This window comes from Typopeltis vanoorti, chromosome 7 (assembly GCF_054136105.1).
Source record: "Typopeltis vanoorti isolate ZY-2024b chromosome 7, IOZ_Tvanoo_1.0, whole genome shotgun sequence".
NCBI classification, from domain to species: domain Eukaryota; kingdom Metazoa; phylum Arthropoda; class Arachnida; order Uropygi; family Thelyphonidae; genus Typopeltis; species Typopeltis vanoorti.
This window is the reverse complement of record NC_143555.1, coordinates 48519528-48545791: the sequence shown is the minus strand read 5'-3', so window position 1 is coordinate 48545791 and position 26264 is coordinate 48519528. Positions and strand designations below refer to the sequence as shown.

Below are 26264 nucleotides of genomic sequence, written 5' to 3'. Positions count from 1 at the left end.
TCTTCAATAATGTTTGTGTATTTTAGTCTACAGTTCACATCTGAGAGCTGCTCAACTTTTAATCGCTTTAAAACTTTCTTACATGTTATTCTTTTCAATATGAAATTCAATTTTATCCTGCTCAAGACTAAATAGTGATCACTTCCGATTTCAAATCCTCTGTACACTCTGGTGTCCTGCACCAGGGAGAAAACATCACTATCAACAATAACATAGTCAATGAGACTTTTCTTATTCCTTGCCTCTTCTCTCCATGTGAATTTGTGCACATTTTTATGTTGGAACATGGTGTTAGCAATAACCAGTCCATGTCCTGAGCAGAAATCCAACAGATATTTGCCATTATTATTAACTTTGCTCTTTTCTCCAAATTTTCCCAAAATATTTTTGTATGTCTCGCAATCATTTCCTACTCTGCTATTTAGATCCCCAACAAGGACCAACTTTTCCTTTTTCATTGTGTCAGTTGCTTTTTCTAAAGCCTCAAAAAATTCCTCCACTTCTACCTTAGTAGAACCTTCTGTGGGACCATAGGCACAAATAAGTCTCATTGTCCAGTTCCCCATTCTCATATTTGCCCACATTACTCTACTTGAGACTGCCTGCCATTCAAGATTAGCCTCGTATTTTGTGTTGAATACTATGGCTACTCCTCCTTTTCCTTGTCATTGCCTGAATATAACATTTTGTATTTATTGCTCAGAAAGATCTCACCAGTTTTGGTCTTTTTTTGTTTCAGTCACCCCTATTATGTCGATCTGGTACTTATCTAATTCCTCAGCTAGCTCCATTTCTTTGCCATTCAGGCTTCTTATGTTGATAGTACTGATCTTTAACTCTGGTGATGTTGAATTAGGGTTTGTTTTCAGATTTGTTCCAGTAGCTGACTTTTCGCTGTTTGCCCTGGTTCCCTGGCGAAAACAACGGGGGCCTTGTTTAACCGGGCAATGCCTCACCCAGAATGAAATTTTGTCATGTTGTACCATCATTTTTTATTTTGGTTTAACCAATAAGAATACAATTTGGTCGGCTAAATCCCAAATTGCCAGCCCATCCTCGTTCGTTCAGTATCCAAATAGATACCCAACAGGGTGCACCACGAGAAGGTGAGTGCTGGACATTAGGTCAGAAGCCCTGGTTCGGTTCTCCGCATTCCTTTAAAGGCTATGTGGAAGTCTCCTCTCAGTTATACAGCTTTGACCCTTAAACACCCCATTATTATATGGTTATAGTGTATTAAAAAATACACTATAACCATAATATCTTAATTATATAATGAAAGGAAAAAAAACTGTCTTGTAAACAGATCTTAGAAATGAAAATCAGATATACAGTAATACCCCATCTTATGATGATCTGCTCATATGACACTTTCCAATTATTATAAGTGCCCATTTCTGTGACACTCCCATGGAAACTGATATACAGTTTTTGTGAACTGCTTGTTTAGAATGTCATTGCTCGCTACATCTGCATTTTAGTATTTTGCTGTGAATTATAAACTGTGTATTATTTTATTTTATTGTTGTTAATAATGGCAGATAAAATTCAAAGTAAGGCTGCTGTTGCCTCGAGTGAAAAGGCACATAAATCTATTACACATTAGCAACTAAGTTTAAATTGATTAAATTTAGAGACGACTGTGTATCGAACACAGAGAGAGAGAGACTGAAGGCTAATCTTATCTTGCACTACTCTTGTTACAAAAGTAACAGCAGTAGTAAAATGAAGTGAAATTGCTATACTAGTTGATAAATATCAATCTTATTGCTGAAATAAAAACTTTTAATGGTGTAGATTAATGACAAAACTGGATGGCATGTTCCTTTGGCCAAGCTATTCAGAATAATTTTTTCATTTGTGTATCTGACATAAATAGCATTATGTACATCAACAAATTAAAACAGTAATTTGTCATACAATAGTGGTCTGAAACCAAACATGTCATATGACCAAGGTATGCCTGTACTGACTTTTATATGACCATGGTGCTAGTTTAACAGGCTTGATATGCAACCAAATTACACTCTGTTTTAAATGTGTGATTCAATTTGTTTAACAGAAGTTCTCATGGACATTTTACTCCTTATAACTCTTCTTTCTCTCCTCACACCATTCTAAGAACATTCAAACAAATCATTTTTACAATCATGTCCCCCCACCCCATGGCCTGGGCATAGTTCAAATCTATCTACTAAATGAAAGGGAGGGGAAAATACATACAGTATAAGAAATTTTTTATAAAAAAAAAAGGCCAAATTAGTGTTTATTGTATAGCCATTTTTTTTTTTTTTTCACTCCCTTCACCAATGTAAAGAAATGCAATTGAAAACTTAACACATACCTTAAGGACAGATTCCAATGTTGCTGGCCTGAAAAACAAAAAACATAATGTAATAGCTTATCTTTCTCTAGCTTTCAGGTGATCTCAATTATGGAAGACCACAGCATCTTTTTTCTATACATTATATACAGTAGTTGTGGTTCAACTAATCAGTATAAGGGAATCTGCAGCAACCAGTGTTAAGTCACTACAATCAACTGATACTAGTGTACTATAAATGTTTACACATGCACAATAGTTTCTCATGTTTATTATTCATAATGTAGTAGGCAGGAAGTGATGATTCATACATGCAGAATTTTCAAAGCAAGCTGACAGCCAGGATATTCTACCACTAAATGGAAAAATGTAAATAAGGAATGAATGCACGTTGAAGCTAATAATATCTGTGAGCTGTAAAAACTTAACCACCAGGTGATTGAGGACAAGGGAAGGAAGACATCCCCAACTCCTTAACACACTTTTATTGAATCTCAACTTTGGTGACACATGGAGATATTTTAATAACTTGAATAGATGGAGAAAACACAATAATAGTTTAATGATATAACTAGAGGCCATATCCAGTAAACTTTGGCATAAGTGTAAAGGTTTATTCAGCAATAACTATAACCAGCAATGAGGATGGAAATACTATATACAAAGATCTCCCTCACACACACACAAATGGGGAGATTCTTGTTCCATTGTTATAAGGCTTTGATTAAGCCACACATGGACTATTATGCCCAGATTTGGTCACTGGTTTTCAGAAGGACGAAGAGATGTTGGAAAGGGTCCAAAGACGACTGACTAAGATAGTTTCTAATCTCTGGAATGTCGAGTATGAGGAAAGATTGAGAAGATGTAATTTGCAAAGTCTGGTGGGCAGGAGGAAGATGAGAGATATGATCGAGACCTACAAGTTAGTACGGGGTTGTTATAGGATCAATGCTGGAGAAGTTCTACAGAAAATAGTGGGAGATCGGGGGAGAACCAGAGGTCATCCCTGGAAACTGTATAAAGAGGGTATGAGTAGGGGAGTGAAAAGTAGGTTTTTTTTTTTTTTGTGCAGAGTTATAAATGATTGGAATGCCTTGCCTGAGAGTGTGGAGTCTGCAAGGAGTTTGGGTGTGTTTAAGACATGATATGACGAGCTGTGAGTGTGATAAAAAGACATCCCAGATGAGTCTTTGACTTCATGAGGTCTTGGGATAATCATAATAATAATAATAACAACAACAAGAAACTTGAGTTATTTTTTCTAAAATATTAAAGGTGAATATATTGGCTGTTGACACTAACTCAAAAAATTACATCACAGAAGCAATTACACTGATATAAAAAGAATGTATGTATATTTCTCGAAACTCAACTTCAGGGCCATATCTGGGGATATTTTTATAACTTCAACACCTGCAAACACAATAACAGTTTAATAATATAAATATTATTATTATTATTTCGGGCTACTCCAGGGAGTCCTTAGACTCATTGAGGGAGGCCCTAAACATCATGTCCACACAACCATACGACATTCTCACAGTATCTATCATACCTTGCCTTGAACTCGCTCACTGTCATAGCACCCACAACAGACTCCGGCAGCTTATTCCACTCATTTACCACTCTAATAGTAAAGAACCCAGCTCTAACACCCCTGCTAACTACACTCTTGCCCAGCTTCCATAGGTGTCCCCCCTAGTTCTCCCACCACCAGTCCTGATCTCAAAAATATCCTCTGAATTAATCTTATAGAATCCTTTTAGCAATTTGAATGTCTCAATCATATCTCTCCTTTTCCGCCTATCAACTAGTTTCTGCAACCCACAAATCTTCAACCTGTTCTCATATGGTTCATTCCATTGACCTGCTAGTCACTCGCCTCTGGATTCTTTCCACCTCCTCCCCATCAAGAAGAAACCGAGGTGACCAAATATGGGCACAGTAGTCGAGATGAGGTCTTATCAGGGCTCAGTACAGAGGTATAATAAATTGCTTGTCCCTGCTCGTCAAGGTATTTTTCAACAACCAAGTGAGTTGATGAGCTGTTTTAGCAACTTTTGCAATGTGCCCCCTAAACTTCATCTCCCTATCCACCAACACTCCCAAGTTCCTGGCCTCATCAATCTCTTGGAGTACAGTTCCACCAATGTGGTATACTGCTGCTAACCTTTTCACCCCAAAATGCATAACCTTACACTCTGTCACATTAAATTGACATCCATTCTCCTTAGCCCAGAACTCCAATCTATCTAAGTCATCCTGCAAGACTTTGACATCTTCTGCATTCACTATCGCCCTACCCAACTTTGCATCATCAACGAACAAATGAACTGTTCCACTTAGATCCTTCCCTATATCGTTAATGAACAGATTAAACAGGAGTGGTCCAAGAACAGAACCCTGCAGCACACCACTAGTCACAGGCCGTCGTTTGGACTCCACTCCTGAATAAACTACTATTTGATATCTCTCCATCAACCACCCACCATTCCATCTCACCAACCCCTATATCCATTCCCATATGTTGTAGCTTATGGATTAGAATTCCATGTGGTATCCTGTCAAACGCTTTTGCCAGGTCCAGCAGTATCACCGTAAACCCATTTCCCTTATCCAGTTCTGCTGTCAACTTGTTATAAAACTTGAGCAAGTTACTGAGGCATGATCTACCCTTCACAAAGCCATGCTGTCCCCTGTACAGTATCTCATTTTCATCAATCCATTCCTGTATTTTTCCCTTAACTACTTTCTCCAAGACCTTGACAATGACTCCTGATATGCTGATCGGTAGGTAATTTGCCACCATAGTCTTGGATCCTCCTTTATGCAGTGAAACTATTTCCCCTTCTTTTCACGCCTTTGGGACTAACCAGACCTGAGACTCAGATTAAACAACATGGTCAAGGGCACTGATAATTCCTTAGCCGTTTCATGCAAGACCCGTGCCGGTATACCATCCAATCCCATAGATGTATTCACATTAAGGTTCTGTAATAGACTATTCACCTCCACTTCATTCATCACAATTCCCGTATAAACTAATGGTTCCTTTATTTTTTCAGTGTCACCACCTGGATGATATACTTTTGCAAAGTGCGCGCTCGCTCAGTAACTACACTATATCGACTGGTTCAGTGACCACCTTATCATCGTCATTCCTTAAAATCATTTTGCCATGTACAGTTTTTTTCTTGCTTGCAGCATACTGAAAGAACTGTTTGGGATTCTCTTTTGCTTGCATAGTTAGTTTCCTTTCATAATCAGTTTATGCTGTTTTTACCACACTCGTTACCCTTCTGGCCTGCACTTTATACCGTTTGTGTGCGTGCAGGTCACCCTTTCTTTAAATTCCCTCCACAGTTGTTTCTTTTTTTAAGCTTAATGGTGTTATTCATCCATTTAACCCCTACTTGTTTTACTATTCGGACCTTAAGTATACAATCAGCCATAACCTCCTGTAAATGCTCCTTGACTACTTCCCATGCACTATCGACGTACAGCCCTTGCAGTTGTACATGCCATGGCACTGATCCAAGCAATCTCTTAAGCTTGTCAAACTTGCCAGCACGGTAATTCCACATATACCCTGTCTTAGTCAAAAATTCCACACCTTTAGTCACCTCCCAGGTCAAGACCTTATGATCACTCTCACCAATAGGTGGCAATATGGGCATATTCATTACAGTCAAATTGTGAGATGCTATTACCAGGTCAAGCACTCTCACACCCCTAGTATTTTCAATTACATGCTGTCTCAGATAGTTATCCCTTAATAATTGAATAAAATCCATTTCCTTCCTCACATGTGTCCTTTCCTCCTTCCAATCAATGTTACCATAGTTGAAATCCCCCATAATAATTACCCTCCTCCCACTCATTTCATCAATTTGTTTATGCATACTATCTCCACCATCTATTCCATCACCTGGTCTTTAGCAGCATCCAACTGTATATTTTATTCTGCCAGTTTCAATCTCACACCAAATAGCCTCAAATGAGCTCCTTTCACTATCCTGCAATACAACTTCAATTCTCCTTGGCTGCAGTTCATCAGCTATCATCAATAACACCCCTCCCCCCATTTTATTCTCTCTGTCCCTCCTAAACACACTATAACCTACACATTCTATCCCACTAACTATATAATCTTCCATCAGCCATGTTTCACTAATGCCAATAACCTGTGGCCAGGAAGAGCCAATCAAGGCCAAAAATTCTTCCTTCTTGTTCCTAATACTCCTGGCATTATTATACATGAAATGCAGTGATCCCTTTGTCCCACCCCCTATCTTAATGCGTTATTCTAAATGTCCCATTCCCATTTTTTGTCCTTAGTGCTGGCTCGGTTACATTATATTCATTTTTACACTCAACTGTCTCACTGAAGTTTGCATATTCCCCCCCCCCCCCGGTAGTTCTAGTTTCCCTGGTTCTGCACATCCATTTTCACTTCATTCAGCAACACTTTTTCCAGTCTCTGCACACCAAGTCCATTCAAATGCAGGCCACCCATCTTGTATAAGTCCTTTCGCCCATCAAACTCATTCCACACATCCACATCACACCGTCTGCATAACCTGCGCATAATGTCGTGTGCGATTATGGCCCTCCTTCTAAACTCCTCTCTGTCATACCGCATTATCAGACACACCATTTTAACTCTGTCACTCTTTTCTTTCGCTACCTTTAACAATACTTTCAAGTCCTCTCTCATAAAAAATTTATCACCTTTCAATTCATTCATACCCGCCACAATTATTAATTCTTTCACCCTCTGTTTTTGCACTCTAATACTCTCACTTACATCCTTAAATTTCGCACCCTGTAAGTACGATTTAGTTACATTCCCATCTATCACTCCTCTTAATAACGAGTCACCATACAACACTCTTTCCTTCATTTCAGAAACTCTCCCACTCTTTATTTACGTTAGCCGAATCACTCTGGAAAGTGTTTTGCAGGTGCTCTAATTGGCGCTGCGCATTTTGTATCACTGAGATGAAACCTAGCAATCTCACTTCCTACAAATAATTCCTCATTTTTTTTTATCATTCAAACCATTTTCTCTTTCTGTATAGTTGCTCTCACTCTTTCTTAGATCAGCGCTCACATTGCCATCTTGTACATCACAATTCCCAATCAAGCCACTATTTTCACTCTCATTCTGGCTTTCTTCAACCATAACTGTCTCGCAACCTGACACATACTTCAACTCCTCACTTTGCTTACACTTTCTGCACATTCTCCCACAACTATCACTTTCAATCCAAACTACAGCCTCATTCGGGAATGCATATATTCCACACACACATCGCATTGGACAAATTCTTTCACATTATAGTTTTTGAACAATGGCATCGTATTTTTGGACGCCATTATCTTACGTCGCATTGGCGCCATATTCAAATCTATGAAACGTATCGTTAAATACTGAATTAAATAACAGAATTCACACCAGATACAACAAGCTACCAAAATTAGACAATATTACGTTACGATTTTAACCTATATTCCAATTTTCATTCAAAATTGTACTTAGCTTTCGGGAGCTCCCTGAAAATACGACCGACCATCTGGCCCTCTAGCGACCAATATCAACTATATCATTGGCATACTATCTATACCCAAAATCAAGGCTGAAGATGTATGGAGGAGAACAGTCTTCCAGACATTCAAAACTATAACTGACCAAGTTACATGAAATGAGGGCACCCCCCCCCCATTCCTGTGCCCTCTATTTGTATATAGATTTTGTTTTTGCAATTAAACTATCCAAGCATAACAAAAAATCAAAGATCTTTAATATATCATAAGAAAAGTCTTTTGCTAGTAACTGAAGGATTGCGCTAATGGAATATTTGTAAATAACGAATGAATATCGAAGTTAATAATATAACAGTAAGTTATCTTTTGCCAGAAAAACTGATACAACCCTATCCATTTTTTTTCTTTTTTAAATATATATATCAACTCTGCACACAAGCAGCCTCAAGACCTATAACACAACATTGCCATCTGTGGGCAAATGATTAAAGAGAGGGAAAAAAAATGAATCAACGTGTTTCTTGAAGAGCTGGAGGTTGTTGGTATTGGAAAGACTGTTTCAAAGGACTAAGGCACATGTGGAACGAAGGAAGAGAAGTTGATGTAGGGAATTTTGAGCTGAATATTGTGTCAGTCCGAAATTACCATGTGTTCGTACATGATTACAGGGAATTGATGGAATGGTTATGTCCAGTGGAGCAACATCCATGAGAAAGTGAGTGAGGATGAGGAGTGAAGGATCATTTAATAAGTGAATAACTCTTTTCTGGATATAATTCAGCATTCTGAAAGAGTGTATATTATTTCTGGGAAAACTCCCAGAAATAATATACACTCCTCTTTATAAACTATTATGATTACAGCTATTTTGCCTGCTTCAGTTTAGGAGTACCCCTGTTTAAATGTCATTGGCTATTTACTCATGGATTCTTAGGGCATTATGAGTGTAGATGTACTAAAAAGTATATGTAGCCTAAGGAATAGAAAATTGCACATACCTTTTTCTGGGTGTTGTGGCTTTTCCTCAGTCTGCGATGTCGAAAACTGCAGAGTGTGTGTGTGGGGGGGGGGGGGGGGGTAGGCAGTTTGCACACACACACACTCTGCAGTTTTCGACATCGCAGACTGAGGAAAAGCCACAACACCCAGAAAAAGGTATGTGCAATTTTCTATTCCTTAGGCTACATATACTTTTTAGTACATCTACACTCATAATGCCCTAAGAATCCATGAGTAAATAGCCAATGACATTTAAACAGGGGTACTCCTAAACTGAAGCAGGCAAAATAGCTGTAATCATAATAATTCTGAAAGAGGTTTCTGCTTTACCACCCCAGATGTGAGAGCAATATTCTAAGATTGGATGTGGAGCAGAAGAGAAGTGATATTTAGAAAGAAAAAGAATACCAATCATTCTGGAGGTTAGATGTGAAAGTCAGCATAAGAAGAAAAAATTATCTTGTTAGCAAGTACAATGTTATCAAAAGTTAGGGAAAGTAAGTCACTGTATTTCCTTCTAGGTAATAAGGCAAAATTGTGTTCTGGTAGCATTAAAATTTTGCTTCTGAGACTTCTGTAGTTTGGGAATGTGTTAAATGTTTGAGTCCGATATAATTGCAAATACGGACTGTCTATTGATCAATTTGTAATTGCTAATGACTTTATGCGTGAATTTATGTTTGATGAGTGGTGTGGAATTTGTGGATGTGTGGAATGAGTTTGATGGGCGAAAGGATTTGTACAAAATGGATGGATTACATTTGAATGGATTTGGTGTGTGGAGACTTGAAAAGGTGTTGTCGAATGTGGTGGAAGTGAAGTTACAGAACCAGGGAAACTAGAGTTATTAAGGGGGGGGGGAGTAGATCTGCAAATTTTAGGGAACAGTTGAGTGTGTGTGTGAATGTGTGTAATATGTCCAAGCGAGTGGGAATGACCACGAATCAGAATGGGATAGTTAGTATAAGGCATCAAAATAGGGATGGGACAAATCGGCTTCTTCAATTCATGTATACAACACTGCCAGAAGTATTAGGAAAACAAGAAGGAAGAATTTTTGGCCTTGGTTGGCACTTCCAGACCACAAGTTATTGGCATTAGTGAAACATGGCTGACAGAAGATGATACAGCCAGTGGGATTGAATGTGAGGGGTATGGTGTGTTCAGGAGTGACAGGGAGAATAAAATGGGGGATGGAGTGTTAATGATGATAGCTGAAGAGCTACAGCCAAGAAGAATAGAAGTGGAACTGCAGGATAGAGAAAAGAGCACATTTGAGGCTATTTGGTGTGAGATTGAAATTAGCAGAACTAAATATACAGTTGGGTGCTGCTATAGACCAGGTGATGGAATAGATGGTGGAGATAGTATGCATAAGCAAATAGAAGAAATGAGTGGAAGGAAGGTAATTATTATGGGAGATTTCAACTATGGTAACACTGATTGGAAGGAGGAGAGGACACATGGGAGGAAGGAATTGGGTTTTATGCGGCTATTAAGGGATAACTATCTGCGACAGCATGTAATGGAAAATACTAGGGGTCAGAGAGTGCTTGACCTGGTAAGTGCATCTGAGAATTTGACTGTAACGAATATGACCACGTTGCCACCAATTGGTGAGAGTGATCATAAGATCTTGACCTGAGAGGTGGCTAAATGTGTGGAATTTTCAAGTAAGACAGGGTACATATGGAATTACCAGGCTGGTAAGTATGACAAGCTTAGGAGATTGATTGGTTCGGTGCCATGGCATGTACAACTGCAAGGGCTAGAAATTGATAGTGCATGGGAGGTGGTAAAGAAGTGTTTGCATGAAGCAATGGCTGACTGTATAGCTAGAGTCCGAATAATAAATCAAGTAGGGGTTAAATGGATGAATAACACCATTCAGCTTCAGCTGCAAAAAAAGAAACAACTATGGAGGAAATTTAAGGAGAAAGGTGACGTGCAGGCCAGAAGGGTAACAAGTGTGGTAAGAAAAGCAAAAAAGGATAATGAAAGAACATTGGCCATGCAGGCTAAGGAGAATCCTAAACAGTTTTTTCGATATGTTGCAAGTAAAAGAAAAAATGTATATGGTAGAATGATTTTAAAGAATGCCGATGGTAGGGAGGTAACCAACTCAGCTGATATAGTTGAATTACTGAGTAAGCATTTTGCAAGAATATATCTTCCAGGTGGTGACACTGCAGAAATGAATGAACCAATAGATTATATGGGAATTGTGGTGAATGAAGTGGAGGTACTCTATTGCAAAACCTTAATGTCAATACATCTGTGGGATTGGATGGTATACCAGCTCGTGTTGTACGTGAAGCAGCTAAAGAATTGTCAGTACCCTTGACCATTTTGTTTGAGTCTCCAGTCTGGGTTAGTTCCGAGGGGGTGGAGAGAGGGGAAAATAGTTCCACTATATGAAGGAGGTTCCAAGACTGATGTTGTAAATTACCGACCGATTAGCATATCAGGCATCATTGTCAAGGTCTTGGAGAAATTAGTCAAGAGAAGAATACAGGACTGGATAGATGAAAATGGGATACTGTATGCGGGACAACATGGTTTTGTGAAGGGTAGATCATGCCTCTGTAACTTGCTCACATTTTATAACACAGTGACGGCTGAAATGGATAAGGGTAATGGGTTTACAATGATTCTACTGGACCTTGCTATGGCCTTTGACGGGATACCACATGGAATTCTAATCGGTAAACTGCAGCATATGGGGATGGATATATGGTTGGTGAAATGGATAGGAGGGTGGTTGATGGAGAGATATCAGAGAGTGGTTTATTCAGGAGTAGAATTCAAAAGATGAATTGTGACTAGTGGTGTGCCGCTGGGTTCTGTTCTTAGACCACTGCTTTTCAATTTGTTCATTAACAATATAGGAAAGGATCTGAGAAGAAGTGTTCACTTGTTTGCTGATGATGCAAAGTTGGGTAGAGCAATAGTGAGTGCACAGGATGTCAAAATTTTGCAAGATGATTTGGATAGTTTGGAGGACTGGGCTAAGGAAAATGGATGTTGATTTAATGTGGCAAAGTGTAAATTTATGCATTTTGGGGTGAAAAGATTAGCAGCAGTATATCACATTGGTGGAACCGTACTCCTGGAGAATGATGAGGCCAGGGATTTGGGAGTGTTGGTGGATAGGGAGTTGAAGTTTAGGGGGCACATCGCAAAAGTGGCTAAATCAGCTCATAAATCACTTGGTTGCTGAAAAATACTTTAACAAGCAGAGACAAACAAGTTATTGTTCCTCTGTATCAAGCCTTGATAAGACCCCCATCTATACTACCGTTCCCAGATATGGGCACCAGGGTTTCTTCTTGATGGGGAGGAGGTGGAGAGGATCCAGAGACGAGTGACCAAGATGATAGCAGGTCTATAGAATGAGCCTTATAAAGAACAGATTGAAGATTTGTTGGTTGCAAAAATTGGTTGATAGGTGGAAAAGGGGTGATATGACTGAGACATTCAAATTACTGAAGGCTTTCTATAGGATTAATCCAGAAGATATTTTTGAGAATAGGATTGGTGGTGGGAGGACTAGGGGGCCATACATGGAAGCTGGGCAAGAGCGTGGTTAGCAGGGGTGTTAGAACTAGGTTTTTACTTGGAGAGTGGTGAATGAGTGGAATAAGTTGCCAGAGTCTGTTGTGGGTGCTATGACTGTGAATGAGTTCAAGGCGAGGTATGATAGATACTGTGTGAATATCGAATAGTTGCTCTTGACATGACGTTAGGCCTCCCTCGATGACTGTCAACTCCTTGGAGTTGCCCGTGATAATAATAATAATTATTTCATCTTAAGTAGCCTCTCCAATTTGAAGGTTAGCAATCATAGTACACCAGAGTGTCCTATCCTCTGCCATTGTTTTGATCTCGCAATAGCTCTTTTTACCCATCCATTCTTTACATCATCAACCCAAGAAGTTCCTGGTCTATCAGGAGATCTTCTTCCCTCTAATTTTCCCTCCAGTATTTCCAAATACCAAAAGTTACTTGAAATTTCCTGATTTTTTGACACTGCAAGAACATGGAATGTATTAAGTACAGCAGAAAGATTTTTCTTGGTCATCAAAGCTGATTTTCTGGTGCCATACTTTGTCTTTTGGTAATACAAGAAAGCTGTCACAGGACGGAGACTGTGACTAAACCAAAAATCATGACCATAATTTGAGGATGAAGCAACATTTGACTTTCTAGTTCTTTCTAAATCTGATTTGGCTTGATTTATGTTAATTTTGTAGACATTCTGAGCTTCGTTATAGGCAGAGATGTTGCTTAAGTATCAAAGCTAGATAAATGGAAAGAGACACCTCCACAATCTTTTAAGGAATGTAAAGCGATGACCAGAGTTTCTGATTGGCACTAATGCCCCATTCTCAACTTCTTATGGTGCACCCTCTTAACCTGGATAGTAAACAAAAAGGATGAACTGGCAACTTGTGATTTAGTCAAACAAACTGTATTCTGTAGTAGTTTGAACCAAAACAAAATACTAGATAACATGATAAAATTCCATATCAGTTGATGTGCTACTTATTAGTAAAACAAGATCCTCCACATTTTTTTATTTTTGTTTTGTTTTAGGGAATTAGGGAAAACAGTGAAAAGTCAGCAACTGGAACAAAATCCAATTTTTTACACACACACACACACACAGGTAGTCCTCGACTTATGACGATTTGCACTTATAATGGCCAAAATTATTATTATTAAAAATTCTCTAATTTAACTTTGCCGCCAGCATATACATACATACAGTATATCACATTGCTTTTGTATATGCATTGCAGCGTCGGCGTTAGTTGACAAGCAAAGCCTATCACCAATAAGCAATAACTGCTGCTATGATTCATCCATTTCTAACTTATCACAGCCATTGGCACGTTAGTTGCTAATCAGCAGTCGAAGTGTTCGTTTTTCTCTCGTTGCTATTTTTGTATCTCGTCGTAACCCTATCATGTCCAGTAAGAGAAGTAATACTGATGAAAATTCCAACATAAAAAAGGTGAGGAAAGCTTTAAGTTTAGATGTTAACATGAAGGTGATTAAAGCATATGACAAAGAAAAGAAAGTCGGTGAAATAGCAAGAGAAGAAAAACTATCGCATTCAACTGTTTCAACAATCTTAAAAGATAAATTGAGAAAAATGGAGGCAGCTAAAGGGGGGCAGTTATTATGAAATGAAGGTGTTCATTTCATATACAATTTTAATGAAAAAAGAGAAGGACCAATTCATGAAATGGAGAAGCTTTTAATGATATGGATAGATGATCAAATCAACAAGAATATTCCTCTGTTTGTTTACGATTCAAACAAAAGCACACAGCCCATTTGACAATTTAAGGAAACAACAAGAAGATAAATACGGCGAGCATACATTTAACGGTAGTAAAGGTTGGTTTTATCGATTCAAAAGCCGATTTAACGTACATAACATACGAATAATGGGACCTGCTAGTTCCGATTTTGAAAGTGCCAAAATTTTCAAGAAAAATCTGAAAGAGATATGAAGGATAATTGCTAGAGCAGATTTTTAACGTAGATGAAACCGGACTGTTCTGGAAAAAGAATGCCAGAACGAACTTGCATTCACAGAGAGGCTACATTGACAACTGGTTTTAAGGCATTTAAAGATAGGAGGATTACGCTTCTTCTTGGAGGAAATGCTGCTGGTTTTAAATTAAAACCGTTTCTTGTTTACTGTTCACAAAACCCCAGAGCTTTGAAAAACATTGACAAGAATAAATTGCCGGTGTACTACAGGAGTAATCTTAAGGCTTGGATGACAATTATTTTATTTGAAGACTGGTTCTTAAACTGTTTTATTCCAGAAGCGCATGCCTACTGTCTTGAAAAAAACATTCCTTTTAAAATTCTATTGCTGCTTGACAATGCTCCAGGACATCCTCTTCACATTGGCAATTTGAAAATATCAGCTGCATTGTGAATGGAGGAGCTATAGAACAAGTAAAACATTTCAGCTACTTAGGCACGATATTCAGTGAAGATGGTAAATTAAATATGGAAATAGACAACAGAATCAACAAAGCTGGTATGGTAGGAAGTCAAGTGAATAAATTTATATGGAATAAGAGAGAAATTAGTCACTAAATTAACTGTATACAAGACAGTGTTCAAACCAATTTTAACTTATGGATCTGAGAGCTGGGTCAGAAGTAAAACACTTGACCAAAGACTAGAGACCACAGATATGAGAGTCCTGAGAAAGATTATAGGCGTGAACAGATGGCATCAATGGCAATATCATATTAAAAATGAGAATATTAGGAAAGAACTTGACATTGCTAGCATTAAGGAATGTGTTAGCAGAGCTAATCTCAGGTGGTATGGTCACTTAAACAGAATGGGAAAGGGAAGATTAGCAAAACAAGTGTTCTCTGCCAGGTTGGCAGGAAAAAGACCCAGACGAAGATCTAAATGTAGGTGGATTGATACAGTAAGAAGTGCATTAGAAGACAGAAATATAAGATCTGACAATGTACTTTGCAGCTAACAGATTGATTTGGCAGAAAATTGTAAGTAGGAAGTTAGTAATGATGTAAATTTTTCATGTAGACCTCTCATATCCTGTACACCCCTTGAGGGTAAATGTCAGGAATTTGATGGTGATGATGAATCTCATCTACATATCTACACCAAATTGATGGTTTAGGATTTGAAAATAACAAGACATCATTTTCAAACTTTTCCATGTATAATTCTGCACAAGGAGGAGATAGAGAGCTTCCCATTGCAAGGCCTGAAAGTTGTCTGTAGATTTTAAATTTCATCAGACAGTGTGAATAAGAGTTGAGAGATGTCTTGAGGGAACAGATTATAAGTACCATCACTTCGCTCAGACTAGCTAGAATGTCTGTTCTTGAGATAGAAATTTCTCCTTGTTTTTCTACAATGTGTTGTGTAATTTTGATATAGGCATCTGTTAAAGATGAGCAAGATGTTTAGATAACAAATATGTTGGCAAGCTAATACCATCAACGATCGGTCGAAGAGGAATATTGGTCGTGTACTTTTGGCAATTCGTATAGATGTAAAGTAATGGATGCATGGATTTAAATTTCTTAAGAACCATGGGCCATGTAGTGTAAAAGGTCGCTGGTTTTTACATGGTTTGTCCAAGTAGTCAGAATCTAATTGACAGTAAGTAGAGGTATCAGAAAGTAAAATTGAAATTTTGGACATATAATCTGTTGTATTCAAAATAACATTAAAATCATGACTGAAGACTGAGAACCAAATCTTTATGCAAATGCACATTAAAGCTGTAAACCATTTCATGGAATTCATCAAAATAAATAAAAACTGTCAAAATTGTCGATAGTAACTATCCCATCAATCTTCATGTCAGTATGAAACTGCATTGTATTTATTAGCACGTTCTACTTCTACACAGCCAGTACAAGATACATAATTATGCCTCAGAAAATTTTTTACTGTTTACTAATCAATATTTCCCTGCACAGCAATCCAGCAGAAACAACTTGAAGTTGAATTAAATTACACTGCCATATTTAAACCCTTCACCTCAAAGACAATTAGAAATCATCTCTGTAAAGCAACTTTATTAAATTAAGAAACTGCTGCATTTATAAATACACAGAAAGGTTTCTATAATTTGAAATGTGGAAAACGCCTACCTTGAGAGATCATATACAATAATTGCTGCATCCCTGAAAAAACAAACTATTTTGTAGGTATGTACTACACTAATACGTTACATTTAATATAAAAATTAGCACTATAATGAAATAAAAGGAAAATGTATGATTAGAAGAATGTACCAAAAGTATACAGAGATTTCAGATCAGGAGGTGAGAGAGAAGGCAAATGTTGCTGTTTTAAGGATACTTGTGACATAAGACTGAATGATAAATGCACGTAAACATAAAGATATTTAATTAACCAAATATTTCGGTCTGGAAATAGCAGACCATCCTCAGTGGTATTACAAGAACAGTTATAAAAAATACAAGCTAGAATATTAACAATAATTGTTTAAAATAGAACACGCTGCATGATGTTATATCACTAAGTATGAAACGGAATATTTTGAAGTAGAGACATGATCGGGTAAAAAAAAAAAATGATTAAAGAAATAATAAAATCTCCTGGAGCTCATAATATTTACCGGAACACTAGTTTATCTCTAATCCGTAACCAACTTAAAGCTATATTAAGGTTACCAAGTAATTTTATAAGCTTGGTTATTTTACTCCTAATCCCAAGTAAGCAAACAGTTAAGTTTGTGCCTGAACGCAGTTCAAGTCTAAAGGTGGTGCAACACCAAGTCAACTCATTGTAAAGGTGGATAAACGTTCAGGCGCAAGTTAAATAGGTAATAACTAAGTCCTGAATGTAGTTCAGAACTTATTTATTACTTATTTAACATTAGACCTGAACGCAGTTCAAGTCTAAAGCACCACCTTTAGACTTGAACTACGTGACCCCACCCATAATGTATTGCAGTATACATCTTTTAGTGAGATGTGCTTTACATTATCGGAAATACTAAAATTAGTGACCAGATCTTTATCCACCTTTACAATGAGTTGACCTGGTGTTGCACAACCTTTAGACTTGAATTATGTTCAGGTGCAAACTTAACTGTTTGTTTACTTGGGATTAGGAGTAAAATAACCAAGCTTATAATATTACTTGGCAACCCTAATATAGCTTTAAGTTGGTTATGGATTAGAGATAAACTAGTGTTCTGGTAAAAATTAATAGCTCCAGGAGATTTTATTGTTTCTTTAATCATTATTATTTTTTAATTTTCTTTTTTCAATAATGTCTCTACTTCAAAATATTCCGTTTCATGCTTAGTGATATAAAATCACGCAGCATGTTCTATTTTAAATGATCTATTGTTAATATTCTAGCTTGTATTTTTTATAACTGTTCTTGTAATACCACTGAGGATGGTCTGCTATTTCCAGACCGAAATATTTGGTTAATTAAATATCTTTCTTGTGTTTATGTGCATTTATCATTCAGTCTTATGTCACAAGTATGCTTAAAACAGCAAATTCTTATCTATCCTTCACAGGGAAAATGCTACCAAAATAACTGGTAAATTAGGAAAACTTTCAGTTATACAAGGTAGGTTACGAGCAAAGATCAATTTCTTAAAAAATGCCACGACAATAAGATTATTCCCAATTTCGCTAAGATTAAAGAAACAGTAAAATCTCCTGGAGCTCATAATATTTACCGGAACAGTTTATCTCTAATCCGTAACCAACTTAAAGCTGCTAAACGTGACCTAGCTATTCACAGGCTTATTTCTGATCTTTGCACCTATATTTACACAAATTTGGATCCACATCTTTCTCACATAGTTCTAAATGTGGCTAAACATTCTAATCAACGTGCTTATAATAAACTAAGTCAACATCTAAACCGTAAATATGAAGCTCTTTCATCAAGACAATCCAAGCCCTTTATAACTCCAGATAATTGGATTGTCAATATATCCGGACATCCTTTAACTGAAAACGAAACCTTCATCCTATCAAAAGGACATGATTTTTCTATTGTTCCTAATAAGATACCATATCTAGATTTCCTAGTTAACACTGAACAAAATCTCAATCATCTAACTAGTGATAAAGCTAATGCTCTTCACCTAGAAGTCGCTTCTTCTCTACTTAAGGCCAAACTTCCTCCTTCCAACATATCTCCTTCTGAAATGAAATCTTTACAGTCCTTGAGAAAAAATAATCACCTCATTATCACCAAAGCTGACAACAGAAAAGCAACTGTAGTTATGCACTCAGCAAATTACAGAAGAAAACTTTCTCTTTTGCTTCGAGATCGCTCCACATAAAGAAATTGATAATAATTCAACCAACAGACAACTAAAGAAATTAAATTCTCTCTTAAATGAAGTAATCAGTTTAGATAAAGACACACAAAACTCATTTTGAAGACCTCCTAGATTTTATGGTCTTCCAAAGATTCATAAGATTGACTATCCTCTTCGTCTAATAGTAGATTGTATTGATTCTCCTACTTACCGTATAGTCAAATATTTAGCTAAATTATTGAAATCTTACATTGGACCGCGCGGTTAGCCTAGTTGCTTTGCGCTTCGCAACTATATACCCGGGGAAAGAGTGTCCCAGGTTCGATTCCGTTGTAGACATGAGGAATTTGAGGATCTTCCTCTGGCATAGCCAAGTTAGCTGGTCTTGGGCGCGGTCAGTAGGGTTTTTCCCACCAGTTTATCTGGCGTTTTTCATCCCGCAAACAGGCAAACTGGCCCCATGAACATACGCCTCTACAGTCAACCCCCCCCCCCCCCAGCGGCAGACCAGGCGACGGGTCGGTTGGGAGCAGTACTAACAAGAAGTCGCATCTAAAGTAACACGCGGACCCTGCATGGGAAGTGGGAATAACGCGTAGTAGAAGAAGAAGAAGATTGAAATCTTACATTGGCAACTCTAATTCTTTTTTAAAGAACTCTTCACATTTCTTAGAAAAATTAAAAAATGTCTCATTACAACCTACAGATCTTATGGTTAACTTTGATATAGAATCTTTATATACCAATGTACCCCTCTCAAGGAAACTTTAAAATTACTTGCTGACATCTTTACTCAAGACATAAAACTTTGATTTCGTAATACATTCTGGATATTTCGTATGTCAAAATAAATTTTACTGCCAAGTAGAAGGAACGGCCATGGGAAGTCCTCTCTCTCCTGCTTTAGCCAGCTTTTATTTAGAACATTTAGAAAAATGTCCTCTTCTCGTATATTTTCCCTCAACCATCCTTTTGGGTAAGATATATAGATGACATCTTTACTATTTGGTCACATAGCAAAAACTCTTTACCTTCTTTTTTAAACAGTATCAATTCCTTGCATCATCGTATAAAGTTTACTATGGAAATAGAAGAAAACAACCAGTTATCTTTTTTAGATGTTCTCCTCATCCAGTCACCTTCAAACATTCTTACATCTACAGTATACAGGAAACCAACGTTCACGGGTCATTATATTCTTAAAGAATCAGCCCATCATCCATGTCAAAAAACAGGAATTATAAAATGCCTCATCAGAAGAGCAAAAACTAATTGTTCTACTTTTGATTATCTACAGAAAGAACTTTCAACTATCCAAATGCACGAAACTCAATGGCTTTTCTGAAAAAAGTACTCAACATCTTCTCAATTCTTATAATCCTCCACAAAACAACAAAGTTTCAATACATCGAGTGCCAACTGCTTAGGTATTTCTGAACCTATCACAAGAATTTTAAAGAAATATGATTTAACAGCTACTTATTCACTTATTAACAAATTGTCTTCTCATTTTCCTTCTCCTAAAGACAAAGGCTCAACTTTATCTCTTCCTGGAGTTTATCAAATTCCATGCAACTGTGATCTATCCTATTTTGGACAGACTGGACGTTCTCTTGAAAAAATAATCCAAGAACATCAATCCTCCATTCTTCACAAACAAACCGAAAAGTCTGGATTGGCTCAGCACGGGATTGAAACTGACCACAACATCCTTTGGACCGGGAGTCGCCTCTTACATAGATCCCGTTATAGGTTTGAACGTTTGTTCAAGGAAAGCGTGGAGACCTTGCTCCATCGTCCCAACCTGAATCGTAATGACTGTATATCTATATCAAAAATCTGGGAAAGTCTAATCAAGATTACTCATTAATTTTTTTTTTTCAATCATGTCTCTACTTCAAAATATTCCATTTCATACTTAGTGATATAACATTACGCAGCATGTTCTATTTTAAATGATCTATTGTTAATATTCTAGCTTGTATTTTTTATAACTGTTCTTGTAATACCACTGAGGATGGTCTGCTATTTCCAGACCGAAATATTTGGTTAATTAAATATCTTTCTTGTGTTTATGTGCATTTATCATTAAGGCAAATGTTTAACCTTACTTTACTTTATTTAACCTTAGTTTAGCTGGTCATGTGAATTGGTCATGTCTATTCATATAAGGCAAATTATGCAGCAATGGTATTTTCTCATTGTTTATTTTTAAAAACAAATTGATATGCTGCTAGCTTCATGACAGTTATATAAGAATGCTACCACTCTATCTGAAATTAAAAATCTATTATATTTCATCTATTTTTACATAGATATCATCAGGGATGGAGGAGAATATCAGTGAATTACATTCAATACATGAATCACACAGCATATGTTTATTCTAGCTTAAGTCCCAGTCAGATCTGAGATAACATAAGAATGCACTATTAGATTCAATGGAACATTAAATCTAATAGTGCATTGAATCTCTAGCTTCAAAATTAAATTACATATTCAATATTCAAAAAAAAAAAAAAAAAAAAAGGGGAAGAAAGAAAGAACAGTTAATGATATTTCACAATACTTTGAGATTAGCATGCAACTGAAGCAGTTAAGATTAAGATAATGATCAAACTTAAATCTACTGGGATGAAGACTCTTAGTTTTGTTCTAAAAAGTTCTTTGTCTAGGGTTGATAGAATGGCAAATAACGTCAGACTCGTGATTCTAAAAATTTAATATAATTCTGATGCTTCTGGATTCTAGCAGAATGACCAGTTCTGCTAAGATTAGATAAAGGTTAACAAAGAAGACACACAGAACACGTGACAGATGCCTGGCAGGGGGAGTATTCAAAACTTATGAATCATCAGAGCAAAAACTGCCACATAGTTCAACTACTACTCATACACACCTCTACTCATGACAACTGGGTTATAAATTTGATAAACAGACCATTTACATTAACAACAAATTGAATGTTTTATCAAAGGATCCAGATTTTGCCTTATGCCCTTGACAGATATCTTACTTGAACTAACATTATGGTATACTGTGAATAAATGCACCAGACTTATGCAATGATCATAGTTGAAAGTTTTTCACTTGATTATATTATCAATTAAAGATACCAAGAAATTTTATACTTGGTTTAATCCTTTATCCAAGTGTAAGCAAGCAAAGTTTGCGCCTGAAGTATTTTCAGGACTGGGGCAACTGGGTAGTGACCCTTCCCATAATGCATAGCATTATATATGTCAGCAAGGAGATGTGCCTTGCATTATGGGATACTAAGGCAAGTGATGTGAAGTCATATCACCTTTACACGAGTTGCCTCAGTCTTGAAAATACTTCAGGTGCAAACTTTGTTTGCTTACACTTGGTATCTTTTCTTGGTAATTCCTGGATAATTTCTTGGTATCTTTAATTTATATGCAATGATCAAGCTAATAAATTACAGTTTGATACCAAGAAATTTGAAACTGCCCAAAGCAAAAGCAAAATAATATACAAAATAAAACCTTTTCATATGAATATGTCCTTTTCAGAACTGCAAGAAGTGCTTCATTCTTTATGCCAAAACACTAATATTGTCATCACAAAAGCTGATAAGGATGATGCCACCATCAGCAAAGACCCAACTCAGAGACAAAATTTAACAAATTACTGGATTATGTACATTCATGATTGAGAAAACTACAGATTCATGATGCTTATCTGCCATATATTTATTATCACTCCAAAGTTCTCTCTCTCTCTCTCTCTCTCTCTCACACACACACACACACACACACACACAAAGCTATCCATTACATCCTGTGAATTGTGTCAGCTCTCCTCTCTCACTTACCATCTTGCTAAGTATCTTTCTAATCATGTTAGAAACTTAATATACTGGCACTTATATTAAGAAACAGCAATGACTTCAAAGGTCAAATTAAAGAACTGTTGAATGCTGGATAATGAAATAATTGTTTCTTTTGATGTAGTTTCTCCATTCACCAACATACCACTTAAAGAAACTTCAATTTTTATGACAATATTTCCCTGAGACAGTGTTAACCTGCTTAAATTTACTATCAATGCAAGCTATTTAACATGGCAGAATAAGCTGTACAAAACAAGCACACTGAAGGAACAGGTACAGCTAAATCATCAACTTGGCTTATTATTTTATGGAACATTTAGAAAAACCAACCGTACCAGATCTCGATCTGGTACGGTTGGTAGTGGAAGATATCATCCACTTAAATTTGTGGATGATATCTTCACAGTTTGGTCCAACTGAGAGAAAGAATTATTACAACTTCTAGATAAAATAAATTCCACGTATTCCTATACCAAATTCACTATTGAATGCAAATCCAATGACAATTTCCCATTATGAATACTTTAATAATCCATACTTTTCCAGTCAGCACTGATTAACACGTCATCTATCAAAGAAAAGTATCATCAAAAGATTCATACACAGAACTCATGCAATCCGCTTGCCTGATTCTCTTCTGTTAGACAATTAACAGTTATAACAAAACTACCATCCAGAAACTTATCAACAATTATCATTCCATATCTCGAGTATAATCTGATTTGAAAAGAATTTTCTGTAGATTAAAGTAACATCTGAACAAACAGCACATCATACATTCTTCACAAGTACAATTTATACCAGGAGGTCATTTAAAATTCAAAGCTGGATAAGTGGGAGGAGATGTAGACTTATGAAATGCAGAGAACCAATTAGGACTTCTGACCTGATGTCCATTCCTCATCTTCTCATGATGCACACTGTTAGTAGGAATCAAAATGGATACTGAATGAACAAGGATGGGCTAGCAATTTGGCATTTATCTGACTAAACTGTATTCTTACTGGCTTAAACCAAAATAAAATGATGGTACAACATGAAGGAATTTCATGTTACTGTAATGTCACCCAATTAAACAAGAATTGCACTATCAACATAAAAATAAAAAAAACCTTACATGAAACCTTACAGGATCTAACAACAAGCAAAATAATTACCACTTTAAGAACTAAAGTGGTAACTAGAATTTTCATAAAAGAAAAGCTAATTTTCCGACGTACAATAATAAACACTCATCCCATGAACCGCATTGTTTACCCTAATATTGGAATGGATTCTCCTTCTTTTTGACATGTGCAGAAGTGTCGAAGGGTCCCGCATCTGTGGTGTACAGTACTAGTGATGACTAGTCCATGTCCTGAACATAAATTGAGCAGGTACTCACTGTTATATTAGCTTTGTTCTCTTCTCTACATTATCCCCAAAATATTTCTACATATCTGGTATCAATTTCCTATTCTGCTATTTAGATGTCCATCTGCACATGTCAAAAAGAAGGAGAATCCATTCCGATATTAGGGTAATCAATGCGGTTCATGGGATGAGCGTTTATTATTGTACATCGGAAAATTAGCTTTTCTTTTATGAAAATTCTAGTTACCACTTTAGTTCTTAAAGTGGTAATTATTTTGCTTGTTGTTAGATCCTGAATGAAGGAATCTTGCAAAGAAATCATTCATTCAGAATCCAACATATTAAACTTACAAAAAAAGAGAAATACCTGCACATCAGCTAAAATTAAAAGTGAAACTTTAATTTATGTATAACATTTGTTCTATTATATAACATAATTGTGTTCATATTAAGATTTTATTAGAGTATGTTTTATAAGAGGGATAATCTGACTTTTTCATGTCAGCTGCTTTCTCTAATGAATGACTAGAAACTCCTCTACCTACTCCTTGGTAGAACCTTCTAAGGGACCATAGGCACAAATAAGTTATTGTCCCATTCTTTATTTTGTTGTTTGCTCACTGTACCCTACACCAGCCTGCCATTTAAGTAGATTTATCTTCATATTTAATGTTGAATACTTTGGTTTAATATAATAAAATTAGTGCTATTACACTATTTAAATATTGCTGAATAGTAGGGCACAATAATGCTATGGTAATGATATTCTACAAAAATATCAGGTAAATATGCTCCTAGACAAATATATTACACATACACACACACACACACACACAAAGAGAAAGTCAGTAAATAAGTTACAAAGGCAGAACAAATGAAACTGGAAGTGAATGGTTTTCAGTATGCATAAATAGATAGCAACACAATCCAGGATCATGATGATACATGTAATAGATGCATATATACATTTTATAGCTGTTTTCAGCAGTCTAAAATGGCAATTGTGCTTGAGTTGTATACAACTGCAGAACAGCAAGCTTTCTACAAAGGACATTCATAAAGAGATGTATCCTGTTTATGGCAAGTGTCACATGCAGCAGTTTAAAATTAGGTCTGGAAATTTTCCAGGAACTTATATTTCCTTATATTTTCACTGAATCAGCATCATCAGAGAACAACACAACATGTATATGCAACAGTGAAGTTGCAGGGAAAAAAAAAAAATTCATCATCATCATCAAATTCCTGCCATGTATCCTCAAGGAGTGTACAGGATATGACAGTACTACATGAAAAAATTACATCATTACTAACTTCCTATCTACAATTTTCCTCCAAATCAGTCTGTTACTTGTCAAGACTCCAACATTATCAGATCTTATATTTCTATCGTCTAAGGCACTTTGTACCGTATCAATCCAACTATATCTTGGTCTTCCTCTGGGTCATTTTGCTGCCAACCTGGCAGAGAACACTTGTTTTGCTAATCTTTCCTCTCCCATTCTATTTAAGTGACCATACCACCTGAGATTAGCTCTGCTAACGCATTCCTGGATGCTGACAATGTCAAGTTCTTTCCTAATATCCTCATTTTTAATATGATATTGCCATTGATGCTATCTGTTCACGCCTCTAATCTTTCTCAGGACTCTCATATCTGCGGTCTCTAGTCTTTGGTCAAGTGTTTTACTTCTGACCCAGCCCTCAGATCCATAAGTTAAAACTGGTTTGAACACTGTCTTGTATACAGCTAATTTAGTGTTCCGACTAATTTCTCTCTTATTCCATATGAATTTATTCAATTGACTTCCCACCATACCAGCTTTGCTGATTCTGTTGTCTATTTCTATATTTAATTTACCATCTTCAGTAAAAATCGTGCCTAAGTAGCTGAAATGTTTTACTTGTTCCACAGGTTCTCCATTCACAACACAGTTGACGTTTTCAATGATTCTGCCTATTTTCATTGTCTTTGTCTTTTTATTGCTGACCTTCATACCATATCTATTACAACAGCAATTGAATTTAGTCAGAGAATCTTGCAGACTTGTAGCGGATTTATTTAGAAGTATAACATCATCTGCATAAAGCAAAGAGCTGACATTAACATCTCCAATTTTGATATCAGGTTTAATACCACTTTCCTTCATAATGTGATCCATATAGATAATGAATAACAGAGGGGATAATGTACATCCTTGTCTCACACCAGATTTAACATTAAACCATCTTCCTGTACTTCCTTCAATTCTAACTGCTGACTTACAACTCAAATAAAGACTAAGTATTGCTTGATATAATGCCCCATTGACACCATATAACTGCAGCGTATTGAATAGCTTCTCTCT

General features: G+C 36.5%; 1 protein-coding gene across 4 annotated transcripts in view; it reads right to left on the bottom strand.

Moving 5' to 3' along the window:
• The window catches only part of LOC150104656 (ras-related protein Rab-32B-like), a 178561-nt gene that overhangs the window by 44275 nt on the left and 108022 nt on the right, over positions 1-26264 (bottom strand). For 3 of the 4 annotated variants that reach the window (XM_090395850.1, XM_090395853.1, XM_090395851.1), the window contains exons 6-7: positions 16543-16575; positions 2345-2372 (exon numbers count right to left, since the gene is read on the bottom strand). In XM_090395850.1, the coding sequence (XP_090251976.1) occupies positions 2345-2372; positions 16543-16575 (61 nt within the window). The remainder of the gene's footprint in view (positions 1-2344; positions 2373-16542; positions 16576-26264) is intronic. The other variant, XM_090395852.1, reaches the window with a different exon arrangement.